Source organism: Fukomys damarensis, unplaced genomic scaffold, assembly GCF_012274545.1.
Source record: "Fukomys damarensis isolate Sample0158 unplaced genomic scaffold, DMR_v1.0_HiC HiC_scaffold_9, whole genome shotgun sequence".
Lineage (NCBI taxonomy): Eukaryota > Metazoa > Chordata > Mammalia > Rodentia > Bathyergidae > Fukomys > Fukomys damarensis.
The window spans coordinates 6,745,869-6,761,527 of NW_022900921.1; the positions used below are offsets into that span (position 1 = coordinate 6,745,869).

At 39.6% G+C, this 15,659-nt stretch overlaps 1 protein-coding gene and 1 long non-coding RNA gene across 4 annotated transcripts in view; one reads left to right on the top strand and one right to left on the bottom strand.

Moving 5' to 3' along the window:
* The window catches only part of LOC104873147, a 241,450-nt gene that overhangs the window by 145,167 nt on the left and 80,624 nt on the right, over window positions 1-15,659 (bottom strand). Inside the window, exon 1 of one of the 3 annotated variants that reach the window (XR_004516370.1) lies at window positions 15,531-15,599. The exons of 1 other annotated variant lie outside the window; for it this stretch is intronic. This is a non-coding gene — a long non-coding RNA (uncharacterized LOC104873147). Of the gene's footprint in view, window positions 1-15,530; window positions 15,600-15,659 lie in introns of those variants that run through there. One more of the 3 variants, XR_004516366.1, reaches the window with a different exon arrangement.
* On the top strand, window positions 4,862-5,431 carry LOC104873148 (centrin-2-like). Its single transcript, XM_033761582.1, has one exon. The coding sequence runs from the start codon at window positions 4,862-4,864 to the stop codon at window positions 5,354-5,356; it is 495 nt and encodes a 164-aa protein (XP_033617473.1). The 3' UTR covers window positions 5,357-5,431.

Here is a 15,659-nt window from a genome sequence, read left to right on the forward strand (position 1 = left end):
ACAGAAATACACACACACACACACACACACACACACACACTCTCTCTCTCTCTCTCTCTCTCTCTCTCTCTCTAAGATGCTCTGATATTTTTCTAAATGGTTACACTCCTCAGACTCTGCTCCTCTGAAACTAGAGGAATTTTTCTTTCGCATTTATCCTCAAGACTTGCTAGAAACTCCGGACAGGAAAACTCACAAGAACTTGCCCACCCATGTGACTGAGCACCCCGGAGTTATTCAGTGAGACTTGAAACTTGTTCACACAGGAGTTCCCAGTTAGAGTGGAGGTTTTCCTGCACGGTGCTGACTCCCAGAGAGCTCTGTGCAATGATCATTTGTGATTCTCCATTTTTGCCTTTTATCAGGGTAGCTGTTTGTCCTGCTGACCTCACTTCCCTGACAGAGCTCAGAAGAGTTACATATTTTTCAATGTATCTTTTTCCCTGCTGTAAAATGAAGGGCAGACTTCTAAGATCCTCACAGGGAGAGCCAGAAACCTGAAGCCTTGTTCCCATGTTTGTCTACTGCTTATGGAGCGCTGGAAACATTTCTGAATTCAAGCCATCTTCATAGACCAACTTTCTAACTACAGAGATGATAAAATGTACCATCCTAGATTCTATTTTCCAAAAATTCATAGTCAACTTTACATTATTCCAGGAATAATGATCAAAATTGTAATCTGAAAGCAAGTAGGGAAGAATAGTCACAGGTATGTTTGTAGGTGGGTGGGTCAGGGGTTCAGTGAACACCTTCCACAAAAAATTTCAATAACAGAAATGTGACTCTTACGATTTAGATCTACAATGTCTTCCCAAACTTTCATGTGTCTGGAAGGTGATCGGATCATGGGTCACTGTCCTTACTGTGGGTTCATCCACTCCTGAGTTCATAGCGGAATGTGCTGCAGCGGGTGGGGCCTGGACAGAAAGGTGGGTCACTGAGAGCCTGCTGTAGAGGATGTGTTCTTGTTCTCTGGTCCTCCCTGCTCTCTCTGCTTCCTGACTACCATGGGATGAGCAGCCTTCTTGACCCCAGGCCTATCACCATACCCCTCTTCCATCCTGGTTCTTCTGCCTTGGTGACTGCCAAGGCTGGATTGAGACCCACAGCCGAAATAAACCTATTTCCCTATATGTTGTGGGTATCGGGTATCCTGTCCCACTGATGGAAAGTTACTAAGGTGCAGGTCGTAGCTCAAGCTAAGGCTGGCAAAGTAGGAAATGTGACAAATGAAAAGAACAGCCTGTGATGAAGCGAGGGTGAGTTGTCTCTAGGAAATCTACATGTTGACCCTAATCCATTGGTTTATTTCAGTATTTCTGTACCTTTGTGGTATTTCTAGGCAACTTGATGATAAATGGAATCTTCTCAGGCTTTGTTAACACACGGTATCTCATTCTTATCTCTTTTCTAATTCCAGGAAGGGAGAGAAAATTAATCAATGAATAATTAATTTCACTAATAACAAGTAATGAACATAATTCAACCTTCCTAGACTCAGGACGAGTTGCCATCCAATTAAGACAGAAAAGTGCTGCTACCGTGTTAAAAGAAGTGTCGGCGGCCACTTATGAAGAGAAACCAAAAGTCAAGACCAAAGGGAGATCCCAGGAAATGCAGGCATCTTCCAGGGGTGTTTTCATATTAAAGGGACTTGGCTATGTAGCCTCACTGAGTTTTGCTTTCTCTCGAGAAGCCTGGCAGGAAAGAGGTTGATGCAGAAGGCAGTGATGAATGAAGAAGAGCACAGCAACACTGTAACAAAGTCTCTTTGTGCTTTCCTTACCATCCAGTACAGAAGTTCTGAAAAAAGATGTCCTTACCTGAACTTTCTGGAAAACTTTATCATTAACAGCTGAAACAGCAAGATAATAGTGTCAGTTTTTTAAATCTTTTTAAGTCGTTCAACTCTTGCTTCTAGTTGATAGAAACTAACTTTAAATACTGCAACAAAATGAGAAAAATGTAGATACGGCCATCTCACTGATGCCAAGAAGAGGCAAAGGTGTCAAACCAGGGTCTGGAAAACCACACCGGGCCATGGCGGCAGCGCTCTTGCTCCATGCTTAACCTACTTTTTATTCCTGATCTTTTAGCCAAACACAGCTTCCCCAAGTCTCCCACATTTAAATTTCTTCTATTTAAGCAAACGGAAACAGGCTGAGTTATACCTCAATCCTAATGCCTAATACGTAAGAAAATCTAATTGGCCTACGCTGAGTAATATGTCCCTTGTGAGAAACTAGAAGTGTAAATGAGGATGAAAATGTGTAAGAGATAATGTGAAACAGGAAGAAAAGGCCCAAAGGGGAAGGGGAGGGGTAGGGACAAGGAAGGAAGGGACAGGAATACATACGAGAAAGGGAAACAATGGAAACAAAGTCTTTGTAAACAGGGAAGGGTGGAGGGGTTGAAGGAAGGGCAGAGGAATGCGGAAAAAATTAAGAAGATATATCACATAGAGGTGCAAATTCCCAATGATGAATGTCATCGTATTGTATACCTAAAATGTACCAATAAACTTAGTGAATAAAATAAAGACTACATGCACCTTATCCCCCTATAAATGGCAGTGACAGCTGTCAGAGGAACAGGCTTAGGACAGCCTCATCCCATGTTCAGAAAAATACCCAAGCTTTGGCCTGATGGCATTTCTCTCTCTCTAGAACTCTCTACCCTGTCACTACGCCAGCATACTATACGATGAACCATCACATAATGCACATCAGGAACACAATGGTAAGTGGGATGCAAATTAATCCAACAGCTCTCCATGGTGACCAGCTAACGCTCTTCCCCCATATATCTGTTGTGCTTCTTTCATTTCTCTTCGGCTGTCTTTTTTATTTTCCCCAAGAAGCAGATGTGTCTGCTGAAAATGAGGTTTGATAGAGCATTGTCTTTAGTTTCTCTCCAGATGTGGCCAATTTAACAGCTCAGTCCTAGGATGGCAAACAAATGCTTTCCAGGGAGAAATCAAATGATGACATTTCAGTCTTAATTGCAACTTAGAATAATATCCTTTTAAATGTTTGATTCAAATAAATTGACTCTCATGGTTGTGTAAGTTTAACTTAAAAGAGCTGTTAAGCTTTAAAAGCATAATTCATTTCTATGGCCTCCCTTACAACTAAAAGAAATGTATTTTTTGCAAAACCTTTTTTATATGCAAGAACCATGACTACATATTCAGTCACAACATAGTTTGTAGTACATCTCCCCCATACCTACTGGTGTGCAAAATCTAATTCATAAGGAACATGGAAATCCTGCGAACACCTGTTATCCTGTATCCCTGCACAACTAAACCAAATGTGTGAAAGCAGCATGTTTTTCTCTGCAGGACTTGGACCTGAAATTCTGCCCTCAAAATAGAATTCCTTTGCTTTAAAGAGAAAGTTTCCAGAACTTACCTGCTAAAATACAATTACAACTAGAAGGGCCAATAAGAGTAACTCATCACAAGTTAAAAGTTTGCAAATCTTTGCTAGGAAACTTGTTTCAAGCAAAATACGAGCACTAAAGAGGTGATGAATCCCCAGGGGCTGGAAGCAGGCAAGAAGAGGCTAAATAGGCAGCTGGCAGAGACAGTAAATGAAATATTCAGACGTGGAATGACATGTTAAATAAAACGATTAACAAGATGGTCCTCCATATGGAATTGTATCTTTTGATTATTTCTTTAATCCTCCATCCATCTACTACATATTCAGGAATTGCTATAGAAGAGTCAGAGACCACGGTGTTAAAGAGATTTTAACCAAAGCCCCTAGGATCAGCCATGGATGCACAGAATAAAGGAGTTTATGCAAGGTTAGGCACATTACTGGTGGAATAATTGTAGATAGGTCCATCTCCCGATGGCTCAATCTGGCCCTTGATACATCTGCACAGAGCAAAGGATGGGACTGTGGGATGGAAAAAGAGGGCAGGAGAGGAGTGAGGAACTGTGAGAATGCACCATGGTAACGACAGGACCAGCCCAGAGAGGCATTTCCAGAACCATAGGATCACAAGTTCTCAGGTTCAGATCCTCTCCTACATCTCTGTTCCTTGTTTTCTGAAAATGCTCAGTAACAGTTATCTTCACTGGCTGGAAAGGTGCAACTTTCGTGATAGACTTAACTACTAATATTAACAAGGACAACTACTGTAACTAGGAATCATTAAACATGGTGTGTCAGCATTGTTCTTTGCATCTATTATCTCATGTTGATTCCCGTAAGTAACCCAAGAGGGGGTGTCTAATACTATTCCCACTTCATAGATGGTACGACTGAGTCTCTGCCACGGTAAATGGCCAAGCCCGCACTGAGGACAAATACAATCTAATACCAATGTTTTCTGTGACTGTTTTTATTGCCCTGAAGTCAGTTTTTTTTCTTGAGGAGTTTTTACGCTTATGCTATGTGGAAATTAATAAAATGTGTACTGCTTGTAAGTGCCTAGCAACTGTAGTATGTTCTCAGTGCTCCCCTGGTGCCCTTTGACTAAGTAACCCCATGTTCTGTATTCTTGATTCAAAGGAGGTGACTGCCCAACACCTCTCCTGCATGCTCTTATGTCTCCCTCTTTACTGGACATCAGCACCACCCTTTTTCTCAAACACTCCCAAAGTGGCGTACCACATGGCAACACTGTCCCCACACAGCAGCCAAGGAGCCCGGGGTGGGATAGGATCATTGTTCTCACTGCCATCGTCACGAGGGCAAATAATACTCAAACTAGAGTTCAGCAGTCAGGTTTTTAATACACAAAGCTTTGGACCATCACAATTTGCTCTTTGGCTCTAGATAGAATTCGTTTCAAGAACACAGACTGCTGGTTGCCGTAACAACGGCCGTGCAGTCTGTCGACAATGGCCTCCAATTTTAAGAAGGCAAACATGGCGTTGAGTGCCCAGACGGAAAGGATGAGTCCTAAGCCAGAGCTTACTGAAGAGCAGAAACAGGAAATCCAGGAAGCTTTTGATCTCTTTGATGCAGATGGGACCAGGACCATCGATGTGAAGGAACTAAAGGTGGCAATGAGAGCCCTGGGCTTTGAGCCCAAGAAAGAAGAAATCAAGAAAATGATAAGTGAAATCGATGAGGATGGGACAGGCAAAATGAACTTCAGCGACTTTTTGACAGTGATCACTCAGAAAATGTCGGAGAAAGACACCGAGGAAGAAATCCTGAAAGCTTTCCAGCTCTTCAATGATGATGAAACAGGGAAAATACCGTTCAAAAATCCGAAGCGTGTGGCCAAGGAGCTGGGCGAGAGCCTGACTGATGAGGAGCTGCAGAAAATGATTGATGCAGCTGATCGAGATGGAGACAGGTCAGCGAGCAGGAGTTCCTGCGCATCATGAAGAAGACCAGCCTCTGTGGAGGCCGGTGCCACCTCCTGTCCTCCGCTGTGAGCACATGTGACTAGACCTAGTGCCTGCTGTCCCGTGAACCCGGCTCCCCCTTTCCCTAACTTCAGCCATGACCTCGAGTCTAGTTTGGACCTTTGGAAGTGTACTTTGATATTAAAAAAGTCTTTGTTAAAAAAAAGAACACAGACTGCTTTTGCTACAAAGGATCTCATCATAAATGAAATCTACCTTCAAATAGCTTCAAACTTTAGCTCTCAATCTGCCTGTAAAAAAAAATTATATGGCTAGAGAGCTAGGGATTGTAAGCCAGGTCTACACTACTCTAGGGCCTTAGTCTTAGCTATTTCTTCCGTGCTATGTGAAAATGCAGTGCGTTTAGTATGTTTCACCAAATCACTAACAGAATGGATGAAGTAGAATTAAGCAGAGCAAAGAGCACTGTAAGATCACCTTCCTGTACTATTATATTTTATCCAAAGTGAGGCTCACACTGTTCTGTTACATTCCTGTTACCAAAATCCTGTAAAATATGATGTTCTTTTTAATCCAAAGAGTGGAACATGCTAAGGGCCACTCAGAGGACTACAATGACAACACCAGAATTGAGAGCCGGGCTTGATGGCTCCTGCCTGTAATCCCAGCACTCAGGAAGCTGAGGCAGGAGGACTGCAGTGAGTTTGAGGTCAGCCTGGGCTACACAGTGACTTCAAGGTCAGCATGAACTATGTAGTTTTTTATACAAAAACAAACAAATAACCAGAATCTATGGACAGCACCAAATGGTTTAGATCTTTTAATCTCATAATCAGATAATTATTAAATAATTATTGCCCCCTTAGAATTATGTTTAACTCTTTTGATACTAATGACTAAAAGTATATATATACCCAAATATACTATCTCTTAAATTATTTTGTCTATTTCTTCCTTTTTCCTCATAATAGGGAGCGGAAGGGGAGGAGGTACTTCCCTGCAAATTATTATGAAATAATCGAAACAAATAAAATGTATAACTTGTAAAGGATCTCACAGTAACAACAGTAATAAGATTACGGTAGCTTAAAGCAAAAATGTTCCTTACACTTAAAGCAATACAAAAGCATAAAATCTATATAACTAGGACATGGAGATAGGTATTACAGTATTAGAAAACTCATACTAGTGAAAGCCTGCAATATTTTCTTTAAAAATTAATTCCAGTCTTTTGGCAGCCAGGAAGAGAAAAGGAAGACCCATGATTTCCATAAACTATGACATTTCAAGAAGGAAGGAAATCATTTCATTGGGTGAGAGAAATGGAGATCATGCAAGTCTTAGTGGCAGGTACACAAAATATACCAAGCAGGGAGGTTAACTACATTTAGAAATACAGACTTTGCAAACTAGAAGGAACTCTGGATCTTTTGAATGACTTGATCTTACATGTAATACCGGGTACAGAGAGCGGAAGTCAATTTTACAGTATCATCCATGACTCTAAGTGGATATTCCCCAGATCTGAGGCACTGGGTCCAAGTTCACTATGGTTTTCCATACTACAGTCTCACTCACCTCAAATTCACATGGCTCTAACTGGGAGCAGGAAAAAGGAACCGATTCCCGGCCCTGTGCTGAGAACTGAGAATAGAGAACTTTGCTAGCTCATATTGAAGAATAGCTCCAACACCCCTCGCCCTGCTCTTTGAACACCTAAGTTTAGAGAGTTATCTTTAGCTAGGGTTGGCTAGAAGAAATGAAAGAAAAAAAAGAAATCTACATGGTGCAAAATTTCCAGGAAGACTATGACAAAGCAATGAGACCAATGACCAAAAAAGTGATTTACACCAACTTTAACCCTTTCAACACACAGGCAGAAACAACATCTGTAGCAAAAGTCAACATCAGCTAGACTTTCATTACACAACAGGCCTTGCACTAAGCACTTCCACACATCATGTCATTGGCTCCTCAGTGTTTTATTATCTCCATTTTTTGTACAATGAAATTGAAGCATCGGGTGTACATTTCCTGGATGTAACAATTTTTCTTCCTCTTGTGGTACCAGGGATCAAACTCAGGACACCTTGTTCTTGTGAGGCAGGCGCGCTGCCCCTGAACTAAATCCCCCCCCCAAGAGATGGTAACTCTTAAGCCAGAGTTTGCAAAAAGTTTAACTCAGAACTTCTACTGTTCTTGTTTTACAGTGGCATTCAAAAAGCTAATTACAGGGAAAGAGGAAGACTACAATTGGGTGGAGAGTGACTGAAAGGATTTTTAAGAAACTTTATAAAAATCGTACGACCTAAGTTCAAAAATAGCACAAAGGGGAAAACAATGATCAACTTTTTTCATGGTGTTCTGACCTTTTTTCTTTCTGTATTTGGTTTCTTTTTCTTTTTCATAACCTAAAAATTCACCTTTTACTTAGAGCAATCAAAAAACTCCTGGTCAATGCAAGCAATACCTTGCCTTGCAGGAAAATCGCATCTCATATCACCGGCTATAGATTATCCTTGCTCCGAAAGGAAAAAGGAAGCTCTTGGCCAAGGGCCTTCCATCCCCTGGATCTGCTGCCGTGCTGTATTCACTGCCCTCAGACGAACTTCATCTAACCGGAGAAGGATGCCACCTCTTCCTCGCTTCTTCTCTGCCTCTTTGATGCCATGTAGATGTCGTGAACTTATGAAGACTACAGGTTTTTTTTTAAACAAAATCAAGGACAAATTGGGAAAGTGAATTTGAGTATCAAACCAGAGGCATTGCCACACAGAGAGTAATTGTTTCAAGGTGTTGTGAAGCACAGTAATTTGGTGGTACTGTAGATGATTTTCTGATACTGTATCTTAAGGACAAAGGAAATCACAAAAATCTCCCAGCAGTTTTTAGTTATCATATTGCTAATGAAACACTATTAGCAATGCACTTCTGATATAATTATAAATAACAAGATAAATGAAAAGAACATTATAAGCCATCAAGAATTGCAGCCTATGAGAAATAAAGGATGAGGATACTATTAAAAAAGGAAAAGCAGTACAATCCTAATGATATTCAAGGTATATGTTTTCTTTTGCTGTTATTTTTACATTTTGGCTTCTAAGCTGGGCCTACTGGAAAAAAAATCAAAATAATGTTAGCTAATAGTAATAAACATCCACAAAGTCTCAATTTTGGCCTTTAAATATAATTTTCTAACTAAAAGAAGTCAAGTTTAGGATAGAAAATGCATAAGAAGACCCTAAAAATCTTGCCACGTTAAAAATGAAACAAATTATAGATTACTACTGATATCATGTTAAAAATATTCAGCATGCAATTTGAAAAGGCTTAATTAACTAGGAGCGTACAGGACATTATTCAATAAAAATCACAACTTCAAGGGACTAAAAAAACTTCAAGGGTGTAAATTTATTAGTTCATAATGAAACCAAATAAATGGCTGAGAAAAATGAATTTTTCAGCATTAGACAATGAGATAAAACTAAGTTTATCAGTTTTAAAATGGGTAGGCAAAGGAAAAGAATCAAGTATTCATGCTTTTCTTTTTCCCATGCAAACCATAGGATTTGATAAAAGATGAATAGAACTTTCCAATCAATCGTTTTCCGATCTAATTCAAATAATAATAAGAGTGGCTGTTGTATATCTGTTTTCAGAATTAATTTTATTGGTACATTTTATGGATACAATATAGTGACATTCATCATTGAAAATTTGTACCATTTCATAATATATCTATCTTGGTTCTTATTTATCATATATCTCTGATCAATGTATTCAATTCCACTTATGAAGATTCTTGATAAAAGCATTTGTGAATTTAATGTTTCATTCCCGAAAACATGAATGAGAGAATGTACAACAATAAAAAAAGGAAATTCCACAAAAATGTTTCAACTAATATAAAAAAATGGAAAGACTGAGGAAAGAGCCAGAGTAAGCAATGTAAAAGAAACAATTAATTGCAGTTAATAGTACTTAGTTTTATGTTATTTTGAACTGTTTGTGGAAAAGCAGACAGACATAGGAAAAAGATCAACTGAGAAAAACTGAAATACTTTGTAATTATTTTTTATATCTGCTGGCGATACTGCTAAGATTTATGGTTATTTTTAAATAATCTGTTCTTAGAGTTGTATGTTGGTATGGTTATGGGTAATATGATATAATAAGATTTACAAGTATTTAGGCAGGGGTATCCATATCCAACAAGACTTGTCATACATTGTCTTTAAATCTATAAGGTTTTTCTCTTTTGTAATCCAAAGTAAACACTGATATTACATGATTCCTGCTGTTATAAATCTCCTTTGAGGTCACCTGGGTCAGGTACTCATTAAGGAGGGACAGAAGTGTATGTCCGAAGGGTATACCCCTCGAGGCCAGACACACTGCTGTTCTCTTGGTCCTGCTACTTCCAGACAGTACGACCTTAGGTAAGTGACTGATACTCGCTGAACTTCAATTCAGTGAGAAGAAAGGAGTATAAGAGGGACTATAAAATGAAGAGGATAATGCCTGAAACCCAGTACTGTCATCAATATTAAACAAGATAACTATTTAGATTTTTATAATTCCTACATTCCTGTTATCATCAGACGCTCACTCACGATGCTCATGTTTACATTTGTCCTTTGTACCCCACTAATTCCTATCGATCCTTCATATGTCAACACAAAACCAATTCTTTTTCCTTCCTAGCCAGGTTGAATTCCTTTAATCCATGTTTTACAAATCATACACCTGTACTTAGTAGTTCTGGTCACAACTGTGAGTTCATATCACTTTGTGGATCATACACGTATTCTCTCTACTCTTAGCTCCATGACATCAAGGAAAGTGTCTGCACCAAGCATGTGCATGAGCATGAGTTCTCCCTAGCAGCTAGAAGCTTACTTGGCACAGGTGCATATTCAATAGCTACTTGAAAAGAATGAACAAACAGGCAAATGAATGTATCATTAAGCACAGCCTCTGACTCACAGACAACACTCAATAAACGCTGGCCTTTACTCTCATCTCTACCATTCTTAATTTTCCCATTTAAGATTCCTAGAGTAGAGAGAATATTATGAGAGCAACATATTCTATGTCTCATAATCTGAGCTCTCCTGGACAGAGGTTGAGGTAGAAAAGATTGGGAAAGTGAGGCAGTGCACGCTTCATCTTACTGCCTTTGTATTTTATACCTAGATGTCCCCCAACAGCCTCCTGTGCTCATAAACCAGGCTTTCAGAAGGTGATTGGATAATGGTGCTTACATCGAACCTACTGATAAAATGTGGGGTCTGTTTCTGCTTTGCTTTCGGTTTCCTTGCCACCATAGCATGAAGAGCTCATGTGTGCTGTGCCTTTCCACCTCACCACTCCTGCCTTGGAGCTAGGGATAGAAATTTACAAACTGTGAGCCAAAACCAAACCTCTCCTCCCTAAAAGTGGTCTTGGGTATTGAGTCTCAGAGATGAGTAAAACAACTAAGACAGATTTTGACATCAGAGAAATGGGGTTGTTGCTGTGATGCTGTCTGACTACGTGGTTCAGAAGCCTTTGGAACTGTTTTTCAGGAGGAGGTAGGAAAGTCTGGAAATGCATGCTAGAGAAGCCCTAGAATGCTGTAAGCCAAAATTGATGGGAGACTCTGGTCAGAGGTTAGAAGACAAGAATTCTGCTAAAATGCAAAAGCTGATGGGCCGGCTCAGGAGATTTCACATGGCAACAAAGACTTCACAAAGACTTCACTGGCAATTTGACTCCAGTCTATGTGTGTTATTCTCTCCAAAATTTTTTCCCACATTTTGCTCATGATGTGAGACCAAACAGGAGACTGAGACTAAGGGCAGTAAACTAATAAATCGGATGGAGAGAATTTCAAGAAAACCCAATGTTGGGACTATGGTGTGGATAGCTTTGGGAGGCTTTGAGGCAGGTTTATATTGAAAATTAGGGTCAAAAAGTCTACCTAAAAAGTTTTAAGTCTCACCATAGAGAAAGTGCCAGCAAAGACGGAGCAGAGAAAAGTTTGGTTGCTGATAAGATTATCATCAAAAAGAAGAAAAATACTTTGAATCAGGATAATGGGAAAAATGGCCTTAGGCCATATGAAGGAATAGCAGGATTATGCTCTTATCCTGGAAAAATGGAAGACTTTGCTTTAAGAGAGCCTCGGGGCACCCTGCTGGACAAGGTCTGCCCAAAGAACTGGTTCCTGGGATTTGCTTCATAGCGCTCAGCCATCCAAGCAATTAGAAACCTCTGCAGTTATGATTTAAAGGAGCCTGGTTACTGCTCAAGCTGGTGGCAGACCTTGTTGTTATCCATATGGTATTGGTTTTACAGGCATGCAGAATGAACTAACTGCACGGTCAGGAAGTCTTCCATTTCCGGGAAGGAAGCCTTTCCTCTTCAGATTTCAGACAGCCCGGGAAGACAGAAAGTGCCCCCCTGAGTGGGGAGGGTGTCACCCTGGGAGAATGAAGCTCAAAGTACAGTGGAGACTCCAGGAATTTGAAGATGCCAGGAATGTGTAATATTTGCAGACAGCCATAAGAAGTGAGCAAAGCCAGCCCAAGATAAAAGCCATGAAAGTTAAAACCACCAGTACCACCTCAGGGGCAAAGCCACCCAAGTCATTTGAAATTCACACCTGACCATAGCTTGGGCACTGGACATAGGACGTGGCCCTGTTAGATGTTGGTCTTGCTTTGATCATATTGGTTTTTATCCCTTTACTTCTCCCTTTGGAATGGAAAATTTACTCTGTGCCACTACTTATGTAGGCAATATTAAACTTCTTTTGAATGTTATAGAGGCTCAAAGCTAAGAATGTGCCTTACGTCTCAAAGGACACCTGGGATATGGACTTTTCAGCAATGCTGAAACTGTCAGAACTTTGGCAACTCTTAGAGATGCACTAAATCCATTTTCCATAATGGGCTACACATGAGTCTTTTGGGGGTGAGTGCCCATAGGCAGGGCTTTGGGGATGTGATTGGGTTATGAAGGATTATACTAGACTTGCTGTTACGAGGTGGGATCTGGTAGGAAAAGCAGATCACTGGGGACACAGCCACCTCCCTGACTCCTCCCTCAGACTCCTTTTACTTCCTATCCACCATGCCTTGAGCAGTTTTTCTCTACCATATCCCTCGGCAGTCCTACCGTGAAGCCAGCTATCTTAGCCAAAATAAACCTTTCCTCCTCTGCAGGTGTAGAATATTTTGCCTCAGTGATGAAGAAATTGACTAAGACAGTGTCCTTGTGCTAGTATGAGTGGTTCCCAGTGAAGGTGTGAAGTAAACTCTAGGTGTATTGAGTTCAGTTAATGATGAGTCAGTGACATTTATTAGAAAATGCTGATCACAAAGTTAGGCCTTTGTTTATAAAGTCTTGAAGACATATGAAACTAATGGATTGATCCACAATTCTATAGTTCATTCCCTACTTTGATAAAGTAGTAATAATAATAAAGATGATTTTCCTAAGCTGCAAAGACCCTGAAAATAATTCTGTCTTATTGACTGAAATTGTTTTTAATTCTATAAATAACCAAAGTAATGCAAGAACTTTATAAAACATTCAAGTCAGTGGTTCTTAAATCAAAGGCTATATACATCTTTGAGACTGCAAGAATAAACGTTCAAATTTCTCAGAAAAAAATATCCAAAACAAACAGCAAGCTTCCATAATAAACTTAGGAATGTCCATGGAGTCTTTGGAACTTATACAGAGGTTTTGGCATAGAACAACTGTTGAGGAGTGTGTGTGTGTGTGTGTGTGTGTGTGTGTGTGTGTGTGTGTGTGAATGTATGCACAATGTGAACTAAATCCAATTTTTAACAATGTGATTTCACATTTGCCAAGTCTGCTGATTAATGGTCAGTGTTGACTGAAAACAATAACAAAACCAAGAAAAATACCTAAATATTATAATTATTATATGATTTGGAGTAAGCTGGTAATTCCCTTCCTTACAACAGATAAAACAAGTTGTACCTATATGTATCAGTACAAGTTTCAAAAAGATAGATCAAAAAGCATGATTTACAAATAAATTGGTGTAATGTCATTTATAAAAACATCAAACAAAAGATATTTTATGGATGTATAATATGAAACAGAAAATAAAACATTTAAAGAAATTAGAAATACTGAAATTTACTATGACAGTTCCCGATGGTCATGGACAGAGAAAACAGAATAAGGGAAAATAGAAGAGATCTTAAGTACAATGATTTGTTCACTGAAATGTGTGAGAGAATTTGAAAATATATGAGACAGTATTACAAGTCACCAGTCCGGACTGAAGAATAGAAGGGACACATTATTTTATTCTCCCTCCTCTTCTACAAAAGTACATCAAAATACAGTATTTTAAAAATGAAAATACTGCTTATCTCATGGGAACATCATGAAAAGTAATTAAAGTATTTTGGGAAATGCAGATGCCATCAAAAGATGCACAGGTTTTCCCCTACCAAAGCACATTCACTTTATTTAAGCTGATCTCAACAATTACCTATTAATTGGAGGTCATATCCTTTTGGAGCCAAGGATAAAATGAATGTAAGATACTGGTCAGAGACTCCATAATCCTTGGAGTGTTGCTATTTTGATCAACAATTTCCAAGAGTTCCCCTCTGGCCTGTAGGGTTTCCATAAACACCTTGGGGAATACAAATCGAGGTAAGGGAAATCGAGGCAAAGGAAATGTCAAGGTTCTAGGCTCTAACATCAACCAAAATGGCATCCTTTCTGTGATATATAAGGTTTGTCAAAAGATTTCATTAGCAATATTTATCCAGTGCTAAAAATGTACTAAAAACTTGAATTCCAGAATTGTATCTCTGGAATTCATGCATAGAACCTTGTTGCTTTGCTGTGAACTTTCATTTCTTCTTAGGTCGCAAGAAACAATGAATTCTTTGGTTTAAATACACTAAGGAGTCTTAATTTTCTTCTTCTTCTTTTTTTTTTTTTTTTTTTTTACTTTCAACCAATAGATGCCAAATCAGGCATTTGTAAGTGGCACCTGACTCTCATTGACCCAACTGATGGGAAATAGAATGACTGTCCTTCAGAAAGTTATTCACTTACCTGGTCCTTCACAGAGTCCCACAGACAGTTGAGCATAACATTACAACCTTGTCACCACTCTGCCCATCCTCTCCCAGAATTTACCACACACTAACTTAAAATTTAAACCACAAGCAGATTTTATCCACAGCACAATTTTTAATGCAGGCATATCAAAATGACTATTTTTGTTGTTTTGCATAATTATTAGAAAATTTAATCATTTTCTGGGTCTGCGCACAACTTCCTATTTGTCTGTTTTTTCACCCTCCAAAGCACATAACAAAATGGAAACCTTTGAATGGGGAGTGATTAATACATTCCATCTCTACAGAACAGTACAGGCCCACGTATCCCCAAACAACACTGGAACAGCTGCCAAACCTACTCGCTTCATTTTTCATAGAATGGGAACAGCTGCTGAGTGTCTCATAAACATCTCGGGCAAGACATTATAAAAATTACAAAGGGGACTCTTTTAAAGCAGGAAGTATGTGCTCCTAAATTCTTGACAAATAATCACTGAGAATAATAAAGGCAGCAAGATCTTCAAAATCAGAATATGAGTGGTACAGAAGAGGTTCCCTGGGTCACAAAGTGCTGACAAATAGTTATCAGGACTTGAGATGTCTACAATGACTTTGCTTTGAGGCAGGCCCACCCTACTGCACTCCTTGACTTACCAAACAGACCGCATCACATGGAAAGAGCAAACCACAACCACGAGTTCCTAAACAAATAAATACAAAGCGCACATGACAGGTGTTTACTGAACTTGACCAAAGGCTGTTAGCCAGGCACTCTAGGTCCCTTCTGCCTCACTTCCTAACATCAAGAGTAATCCTAGAAAGCATCTACGAACCAATGGAAATCCTGTCCCAGTGAAGTTGCTCAAGGGTTCAACCAGATATATATTTACCAAACATTTTTGAATTCCCTAGACGAGACACCATGCTGAGTATGTTGTATATGTTGTTACAGCAGAAGGTGTGGAGGTGGGGTGGGAAGGAGATGGAGCCTGCCTGTGAGAAGTTTACAAACTCTGAGGAAGTTCCTAAGATACATAGTTTTCAGTGTTAGGTAACAATAAATGCAGCGCTATGTTTCAACTTACCCTCTCTGCTACAGTGATGGGAAACCCTCTTTGCCCAAGAACACAGTAGAACATACTGGCCTTCATGTGTGGTGAGTACTGTGTCTGGATGGAATTTGGAACCCTGAAATTGTGACCTTAAACACCGTA